Source organism: Quercus lobata, chromosome 12, assembly GCF_001633185.2.
Source record: "Quercus lobata isolate SW786 chromosome 12, ValleyOak3.0 Primary Assembly, whole genome shotgun sequence".
In the NCBI taxonomy this organism is placed as follows: domain Eukaryota; kingdom Viridiplantae; phylum Streptophyta; class Magnoliopsida; order Fagales; family Fagaceae; genus Quercus; species Quercus lobata.
Window position 1 is genome coordinate 22,518,207 of NC_044915.1, and position 10,496 is coordinate 22,528,702.

At 35.4% G+C, this 10,496-nt stretch overlaps 1 protein-coding gene across 1 annotated transcript; it reads left to right on the forward strand.

Annotated features, from left to right (window-relative positions):
- The first annotated feature begins 3,518 nt into the window (after positions 1 to 3,518).
- Positions 3,519 to 10,077, forward strand: LOC115970403 (adenylate isopentenyltransferase 3, chloroplastic-like). Its single transcript, XM_031090040.1, has 2 exons — positions 3,519 to 4,175; positions 9,865 to 10,077. The coding sequence occupies exons 1-2, from the start codon at positions 3,519 to 3,521 to the stop codon at positions 10,075 to 10,077; spliced, it is 870 nt and encodes a 289-aa protein (XP_030945900.1).
- The last annotated feature ends 419 nt before the right edge of the window (positions 10,078 to 10,496 follow it).

Below are 10,496 nucleotides of genomic sequence, written 5' to 3' on the forward strand. Positions count from 1 at the left end.
TTATAAATATTGTCAAGGCCACACTTGCAAGGGGTGTGAAAGAGAAAATAAAGCTCTTGTTAATCCTGACCAGCTGGGGAGAGCATCCTGATTGCTTGTGAGGTCCTTGAATAACATAATCTAGTATGTAAATTTCTCACATCTTATTGTTGATTTTTATTACATATGCACATGATATAATTGTTATTTGATAGATGTATTATATTTGTTTACACATCCCAAACACCCACAGTCAACCACATCATTTACGAAACCCACAAATCCACAATATCTAACCTTAACATCAAAATCGTAATTGTCTTTGTCACGCAATATAAAATGCAAGCCTCTCTTTCTTGGTTGTAGCCAACTCATACAAGTTAGGATTAGATGAAACAACAATGTTAGAGCTAGGTAAGTATCGTCAAAAGATTGAAGGTAAATAATATCGTGTTTTGGTCTGTGTGTATTTGATATGGGATGGCATGAAGAGCTATTGGTGTGTGTGTGTGTGTATATATATATATATATATATAAAAAGGGGTAGAAGTCCATGAGATGAAAATGGTGAATTAAAATGCAATGAGTTTTGTGTGTATGTATGTGAGATGAAAAGTCTTGAAACATTGAACTAAAGAATACAAAAAATATTTATTTTTTAATTAGAAAAGCCTTGAAATATTGAACCAAATGAAACAAAAAATCAATATTTAATTTGTTCTTATCTCTGATGTGGCACTTGAGAATATTTCAATTCTCTTTGCATAAAAAGTGCCACTTGGCAAAAATTCATGTTTTTTCATATGAGATCTCTGCTTTTATATATATATTGATTGATTGATTGATGGATGTTGGTAAAAGTGCGCTTAGGCCTCTTGGAGCCTAGGCGCAAAGCGCAAGCACATGCCAAATTGAAGTAAAAAGCACTATTTTCTAATAGAAACATTGGTGACATATAATAAAAATAATAAGAACTCAAAATTTGTATATTTTACCTATTTGATAGATGTAAATTGTATAATTGTTTCTCAAAAAAATTGTATAATGTTTGTAAGTTCAAATTTTACCTAAGTTTTTCAATTCTTAAAATTTTTATATAGTAAATTAATAACAATTATTAATGGTTAATATCATAATGATCTAGTCATAGACAGTTTAAACATATTTTGTACAATTCTCTTGTACTTTATAAAAGAACATAACCATGATAGTTATAATCAAATAATGTGTATGGTTCAATTAGCATATATCTAAAATTCAAAGACCAAAAAACATAAGAATGATAAATGAACCTTGTTCATATGTTATATGACATGCAAAAAAAAAAAAAAAAATTGTTTGTGTAATTCAACACCTAAGGATAGTAGTTGTGTAGTAAATCATTAGTTCATTTCATTTCTTTCAAGATCAAGCAATTAATTTTGATGATCCATATCTTTTTTAGCAATAAAATAAAAAAGCTATCTAGGAATGCTTTGTGCTTCTTCAAAAAGCTCCAAAAATAATGTGTTTAAAGTGTGATTCATTAAATGAGTAGTTTTTTTTTTTTTTTTTTTTTTTTGGGGCCTAATGAAGTGTTGAGAGCTTGGGGTTTTAGGCTTTGAGGTTAAACATGCTTTACTCGCTTTTAAGAACATTGATTGAGAAGCAATCATAGTTACTTATTCCTTAGCTCAATAGGTGCGATTTTAACAACATTGATTGAGAAGCAAACATAGCTACTTATACCTTAGCTCAGTAGGTGCGCTTTTAACAACATTGATTGAGAAGCAAACATAACTGCTTACCTTAGCTCGGTGGTCAATGCTTGATAGCTACTTTGACTCTTATAATTTAGGGCATGACTTTTCAGTTCTTGTAAATGTGATTTATGAGGAGGCTAAGCTTGTAAGGTTAACGGAGCTCCTCTGTATTTGTTAGTTGGTTCAATAAAGTTTTTCCTTTCATAAAAAAAGAAAAAGAAAAAAAGAAAGAATAAAAAATGAGGGATAATTGAATCATAGATTTCTTAAAATTTTAACCATTACTCATTAAATTAATTGTTCATATTTTGTCACATAATTAGTACTTTGATAGATACCAAAATAGTGTTAAACAATACTTGTTTAAAAGTTGATGATATGATAAAATTAGATTTGTTCATTTAGTCATGAATTAAGAGATCCCAAGAAATCTTTAACAAAATTATCTTCAAATATCTAGATGATCTCAATCAAACAAGAAATTCTATGGTACCCTACTTTTTTGCGAGGTATGGTTCTTCTAGGTAGTCAACTTGCTATATAAGTCACCAAATTATTATATTGAATGGTACTAACGTCATATTGGGCATTACCAATGTTCCTACTAATATCACATTTAGTAGTTTTTTTTAGTTACACTGAATGGTTCCAATGTTACAATATATAAAGATAGATTCTCCGCATAACGGACATTATTGTAATTTGACATCCCAACCTAACAAAAATAATCTTCCCAAGTACTTGGTATTTTATAGTGCACCAAAAAGCATTTATTCATGCAGTTATAATGGTTTTATTGAAGAGTGGAGATTCCCATGGTTCTCATTTTCATTCTCTCTTGTGTGTGGGTTTTTTTGTTTTGTTTTTTTTGTTTTTTTGTTTTTTTGTTTTTTTTTTTGTATATAATGATTTACTCAAAAAGAATTTTTTTTTTAATTTTTTATATAAGATAGAAATTTTATGTACTCTAGCCTAATTTAAATATATATATATATATATATGTGTGTGTGTGTAAAACTTTCTTCTAAAGACTTGATTACTGGCCCTTGCCCCCACTGACTATCACGTGAAGGGTGCATAGTGGTGAAAAAATAAATAAGAAAAAAATTAAGGGGGGAGGGTGGGGAGAAGAAGTCGAATTTACTTAAAAAGAAAATACTAGAGATACATATTTTTAAGTTTTTTTTACAAATTGCTAATATAGTGAGCGAATATTGATAAATGAAAAAAAGTGATGTTAGTGTTAGATTTTGGTGAAAAACAATAAAAATTGGCTAAAATAACACTTTATAAAAATGTTGTAAGTTAATTTGTGGTTGTGACATTATTTATTTTATAATGGTAAATAAATTGAGAATTTGGAAAGTGAATTATTTTTCAATGGTCAGATTTGGATCCCGTATGAATCGGGATATTGAGTAATTGCAACTTGATTTTTTCTCACATTAATATCATGTTACTAAAAAAGCTTTCAAAAGTAGTATTAATACCACCCCAATTTTGCTTCCTCCACATTAACAAGCCCAGTCAACCCCTTGCCTTGCCTTTGACTTAGTGGCATTCTTTGAACATAGTCATGTTGGGCCTCATATACATAACAAAATGTTTTGTAGGACTCCTTAGGTATGCTGCTTTTGCATGTTCCTATTCTTTGTTTCTAGTTTTGCATGTGTTTTGGTCAATTTCGAAAGTAACCTCACTTCTTGGTTTCTACATTTTGTTATAGTTTTATTTATATTAATTTCGTTTTTTTCAATAACTTGATCAGGACCATTTGCAAGCTTGTAACCCAGCAAGATGTTTGGTCTAAAGAAAAGAATATCAGTCAGAAACATCACAACAAAAAAGGTGGTAATCATCATGGGAGCAACTGGAACTAGCAAGTCAAAATTATCTGTTCATCTAGCTAGTCGTTATAAGGCAAAACTCATAAACTCAGACAAAATGCAAGTTTATAAGGGACTTGACATTGTCACCAACAAACTCACCATGGAAGAGCAATGTGGTATACCACACCATTTGCTGGGGATACTCAATCCCTATGCTGATTTTACAGTAGACCATTTTCGTGACATGGTCGTACGTGCCATTGAGTCAATTGTGAGTCGCGGCCACCTTCCAATCATTGTTGGAGGGTCTAATACCTATATCGAGGCCCTAATTGATGATGAAGATAGCAAGTTTAGATCAAAGTATGATTGTTGCTTCCTTTGGGTGGATGTACCCGTGTTAGTGCTCGACCCATTTTTATCAAAGCGGGTTGATCAAATGATTGAAAATGGCATGGTAGATGAGTTGAGAAAAATGTTTGATCCCAATGTGGATTATTCACAAGGGATTTTTAGGTCAATTGGGGTTCCTGAATTTGACCAATATTTTAGAAATGAATCTTCTTTAGACAAAGAAACCAATGCGATGTTAATCCAAAAGGCAATAAGTGAAATGAAGGAAAATGTAAAAAACTAGAGAATCTAAATAGAATTGAGAGAATTTCATTGATGGAGAAGAAAATTACAAGAAATGGAATGAATGAAATAATACATAACTGTACTCTATTTTATATACACAGAAAAATATAACTGCCCTACAATTGGCGCCAAATTCTATTATTTGGACCTTCCAGAATCTGTACACGTGGCAATCCAAGAGCAAAAGACTCTTGAATTTGTAGAACTAACTTCTTCAATGTTATTGGATGAAGAGCTCGTGATCTGGCATGGCTTCAAGCATTTCTAACACTTCTGTGCTCATCAAGCCATTTGATGCAATCCTTGTGGTCTGAGCAGTGCACTCCTTATTAGCAGCTGCTGCCTTCGTGGCTTGACTGGTGCATCTCACATCAGTAGTTGCTGCACTACTAGCCACCTTTGTGCACCTCTACTGTGAGATATTACTTGCACTTTTAATACTCCCCCTCAAGAGCATAACTCTTGCCTTTTGCTCTTCCAAACCTGTATGAGGATAAGCCATTGTAGAAGCAAAAATATTGATCACACCTAGCCTTCTAATCAATCTTAAAAAACTTTCCACTCCTAATGCTTTGGTGAACACATTTGCCAACTGATCCTTGGTTGATACATAGAAGGTTTTAAGTGCACCATCAAGAATCTTGTTTCTCACAACATGGCAATCTGCTTCTATATGTTTTGACCTCTCATGGAATACTGGGTTTGCAGCTATATGAAGTGCTGCCTGGTTATCACAGTACATCAATGCAGGCTTATTATGTTTGACATGTAAATCTTGTAATAAATGCAAAATCCAAGTTAATTCACAGGTAGTAGTGGCCATAGCTCTATACTCTGCCTTTGCACTGGACCTAGACACTATGCTTTGCTTCTTAGACCTCCAAGACACTAATGCATCACCAAGAAACACATAATAGCCTGTTAAAGATTTCCTTGCGTCTGGGCATCCTGCCCAATCTGCATCACAGTATGCTTTTAGGTGCAGGTCAAAGTTGCTAGGGAAGAAAACACCTTGACTAGGTGTTCCTTTAATGTACTGTAGAATCCTAGTGGCTACTTTCATATGTGGTGCTCTAGGTTGTACCAAAAACTGGCTAAGCCTATGCACTGTATATGTGATGTCTAGCCTGCTCAGAGTTAAGTACATAAGCTTCCCAATTAGTCTTCTATACTTTCCTGAATTGGTAAGCAAGTCTCCACTTTCTTTAGACAACTTGAGTTGTTGTTCCATTGGAGTTTGGACTGGTTTACACCCTGACATACCAATTTCCTTAAGAACTTCCAAAGCATACTTCCTTTGAGATAGGCTAATTCCACTCTTGTTTCTTGCAATTTCTAAACCCAAGAAATACTTGAGTGATCCCAAATCCTTAATACCAAACTTTTGATCTAAAACAGACATGAGAGAGGCAACAAAAGCATGATCATTGCCAGTGATTACCATATCATCAACATAAACCAGTAAAGCAATGAACAAAGACCCTTTGCTGTGCATAAATAAGGGGTGATCATCCTGAGATTGAACGAAACCAAGCTCCTTTATAGTTGCTGACAGCTTAGTGTACCATTGCCTTGAAGCCTATCTCAAACCATAAAATGACTTAACCAATTTGCACACCCTAGGAGTAGTAGAAGAGGCTGAAACACACTCCCCCTTACTGTGAAAACTAGGTGGCAATGACATATAGACCTCTTCATCTAAATCTCCATGCAAAAAAGTATTGTTGATATCCAATTGGTGCAAAGGCCACTGCCTGGAAGCAACAAGAGCAAGCAAGACCCTCACTAAATTTGTTTTAGCAATAGGAGAGAAGGTTTCAAGGAAATCAAGTCCTTCCCTTTGGGTATAACCCTTGGCAACCAGCTTGGCTTTGAACCTCTCAACACTACCATCAGGATTAAGCTTCACTTTGTAGACCCATTTGCAGCCAATGGGAGACTTACCAGGAGGTAAACTAGTCACATCCCATGTATGATTCATCTCAAGGGCTTGGATTTCTTTGTCCATGGCAGCTCTCCAAAGTGGGTCTTGAACTGCTTCGGAAATGCTATGAGTTTCTTTGGGACTAGAACTGATTGCCAGCAAATAAGAGTGATAGCAAGGTTCCAAATGGGAATAGGTAAGGCACTAAGCAAGATCATAAGGAGCACCAGCTGCAACAACAGTACAAGCATAGTCTTGCAAGTAGGCAGGAGGTGTCTCTAGTTGACTTCCTAAGAGGTATTGGAGGAACTAAAACAACTGGTGTAGCATTAGAATTAGGCACCTGAATAGGACTAGAAGAAGTAGCATTAGAAGGTATAGCACTAGGAATAGGTTGAACAATATTAGAAGGAGAAAGAACAACATCAAAATCTAAGGAAGCAAGATCAGGTATGCTAATGGGAGTAACAAACCCATCAACATCAGCAGGACAGGAAGCTTCAACAGCAGTAGGAACAAAAGGATCTGCAATATTAGTTGAAATAGAAGCAAAAGGAAAGGAATGTTCATGAAAAACCACATCTCTAGAGAGGAACACCCTATTAGTAGCTAAATCAAGGACTTTATATCCTTTAACCCCAAAAGAATATCCCAAGAAAACACATCTAACAGCCCTAGGTGCAAACTTGGATCTGTGAGAAGAAAGTGTAGAAGCAAAGCATAAGCAACCAAACACCTTTAAATGTGCATAACTAGGTGGATGACCAAATAACTCTTTAAAAGGAATTTTATTTGATAAAGCAGATGAGGGGATTTTGTTGATCAAATAAACAGCAACAAGAATAGCATGGCCCCACAAATGCAAAGGTAAATGAGATTGAAACATGAGAGCTCTTGCCACATTCAAGATGTGTTGATGTTTCCTCTCAACAATGGCATTTTGTTGTGGTGTTTCAACACAACTTAAATGATGCAAGATGCCCTTCTTGGCAAAGAAATCTTTCATGAAGAATTCAGTACCATTATTTGATCTTAAAGTTTCAATTTTCTTAGAGAATTGGGTTTCCACCATAGTGCAAAATTGTTCTAAAACATATTGTGTTTGGGATTTATGCTTTAACAAATACACCCAAGTGCACCTAGAGTAATCATCAATAATGGTTAAAAAATACTTGCAATGATCAACAGTAGGAATTGAGAAAGGTCCCCACAAATCACAATGGATCAATTCAAAGCAAGAATTAGAGAAATGAGAACTTTTATTGAAAGGTAAACGTTTTTGTTTAGCAAGTAGACAAATTTCACAATTGAAATTCTCAAAAGAAGTGAAACAAGGTACATCATTTGGTTTTATTGAAGCCAATTTGGCATTGGATAGATGACCCAATCTGGAGTGCCAGATATGAAGCTGTGAACTATATACAAAAGCTGAAATAGAAGCTGTAATAGAAGGTGTAGAGATGCTGCCCTTGTCCAACAAGTAAAGTCCATTGCATTCTCTACCCAGACCAAGTGTGCTCCAATGAGTAAGGTCCTGGATAAAGCATAAGTTTCCAAAGAAAATAAGGCAACAAATAGTGGACTTGGCTAGCTGACTGACAGAAATAAGATTGAAGCTAAAGGATGGAACACATAGAATATTATGAAAGGTAAGATGTTTTGAGATTTTCACAATGCCAACATGAGTGACTGAAGCTACTTCTCCATTAGGCAGATTAACAAATGTATTTAAAGTAGCAGTGATAGTAGTAAAACATGTAATGGAATGCACCATATGATCAGTAGCCCCTGTGTCTATGACCCAATCAGTGACATGAAAGACTTCTCTATCAACTACTTTGGCAGAAAAAATGGAATGCCTTAAAGAAGGAGTGAAAGGGAACAATGAATTTGTACCTGACATAGTGTCAACAAAAGGGCAATTGGCACTGTCAGAAGGTGAAATGGATGAGGAAGGCACACCAATTGCAACAGGTACACCAAGAGCTCTAGGAAGCATGTTAGAGACAACACCACTTGTACTCACAGTTGCAACATGGTGATTAGCACCTTGATCAGTACTAGTATTGAAAAGAGCAAGCAATTGCTCACACTGTGCCTTAGAAATAGGACATTGAGCAGATGCATTGGAAGGAACTTCAACAACTTGGCCTTAAGGATATGAAACTTGATTAGCATTGGAATTTGGCTTGCCTTTGTGCTTGTAATTTGGTGGATATCCATGCAACTTGTAACACTTGTCCATAGTGTGTCCAAGCATGTTGCAATGGCTGCACAAAGGCCTCTCCTTCTTAGGGCCACCTTTACCTCCATAATTCCCTCTAGTGTTGGCATACATTGCCACTGAATCAGGTTTAGGTGTGAAGGCAGAACCATGATCAATGCCTTTGTGAGATTCTTCTTGGAGAACCAAAGCATACACCTTGCTCATTGATGGAAATGGCTCAAGCATGAGAATATGACTCCTCACAGTCTCAAAATTCTCATTGAGCCCCATTAAAAACCTCATTACACAGGACTTTTCATGAGCAATGCTTAGAATCTTCATTGCCCCACAAGTACAAGCTAGCAATGGCTCATAATGAAGCAGTTGATCCCAAAGCTTCTTGAACTTAGAGTAATACTCAGTCACTGACAACTGACTCTGAGTTATCTGTGAGATTTCCTGTTGAAGATTGTAAATCTTTGGTCCATTTCCCTGTGAAAACACATGCTGCAACTCAAGCCATATCTCCCTTGTAGTCTCACAATACATGATGCTGCTTGACACATCAACATGCATAGAGTTGATCAGCCAAGAAAGCACCATTGTGTTACAGCTTTCCCAATCTTCGTACAAAGGAGAATCATCTTCAAGCTTTGCAATCTTGCCATTCACGAATCCTATCTTTTTCTTGGCAGTTAATGCTATAACCATAGCCCTAGACCAAGATTGATAGTTTCTCATTCCCAAAAGTGGTTGAGTGACTAAGTTATTCCCTGGATTCTCACTGGCACTAAGGAAAAATTGATTGGGAGAATTGGTCTCTGTGTTGGACTGAGGGATTTGCTGTGTGGATTGATTGTGCGCTGGAATATAGTCACTTCCTTCTCCAGAAGCCATTGATGCTATCCACGAGCTTGTATGAAACTTCTAATGAAATTGGAAAAGAAAAACAAAAGATTCTTCAAGATACAGTATCAACACAGATGAATCAAGTCTCTATGAATCAGAATTCAAGAATTTTCTCAAAGGAATTTCTTTTTGCTAAGCAAGAATCTTTTGGAATAAAAAACAAGAGTAGGAAATCAGTATTAACTGTGCTAGTCGCTCTGATACCATGTAAAAATTAGAGAATCTAAATAGAATTGAGAGAATTTCATTGATGGAGAAGAAAATTACAAGAAATGGAATGAATGAAATAATACATAACTGTACTCTGTTTTATATACACAGAAAAATATAACTACCCTACAATTGGCGCTAAATTCTGTTATTTGGACCTTCTAGAATCTGTACACACGGCAATCCAAGAGCAAAAGTCTCCTGAATTTGTGAAATTAACTTCCTCAATGTTATTGGATGAAGAGCTCATAATTTGGCATGGCTTCAAGCATTTCTAACACTTCTGTGCTCATCAAGCCATTTGATGAAATCCTGCTCTAAGCAGTGCACTCCTTATCAGCAGCTGCTGCCTTCGTGGCTTGACTGGTGCATTTCACATCAGTAGCTACTGCACTACTAGCCACCTTTGTGCACCTTTGCTGTGAGATATTACTTGCACTTTTAATAACATACAAATTAGCATGTCGTCAAGTGGAGAAAATCTATAGGCTCAGAGATATAAAGGGATGGAATATTCATTGCCTTGATGCTACACAAGTGTTTAAGAAAAAAGGCAAAGAATCTGATGACTCTTGGAATGAGCTCGTGGCTGGACCAAGTGTGGCAATTGTTGGTCAGTCTCTTAGCAAAACCTATTAGGTTTTGTTGGGATGCATGGTACTTTACTTGAATGTTTGATCAATCTTTTTTAATGGGGGTGGTTTTGATTTCAAATATTTGAAACTAGAAGGTTTGGGAATAACTTGGATTTTATGACTTGCATGGATATATCTAGGCTCTCCTGATTATGCATTTTACTTATGTAATACCCCTATCATTAGTGTTATGTCCCCCCATGCCAAAAATAAATGTGCATGTCTTTCACTTTTAAAAATTTATAGAAAATTTGATTTTCTATATCACACATTTCTGTTTGTTTCGACATTAATATTTTGAGAAAAATAAATCATTTTTCAAAAAACGTTTTCAAGAAAACTACCTCATTTTCTTTTATTTGATAGCAACCTTAAAATGAGTTGGAAAACTATTTCTTGACTTTCCATGAGAAGGAGTAATTT

Excerpts from the sequence above, each read along its gene's own strand:
- LOC115970403 (XM_031090040.1), top strand. The coding sequence starts at position 3,519 with ATGTTTGGTCTAAAGAAAAGAATATCAGTCAGAAACATCACAACAAAA. Across the intron at positions 4,176-9,864 it reads TAAGTGAAATGAAGGAAAAT|ATATTACTTGCACTTTTAAT; the intron begins GTAAAAAACTAG and ends CTTTGCTGTGAG.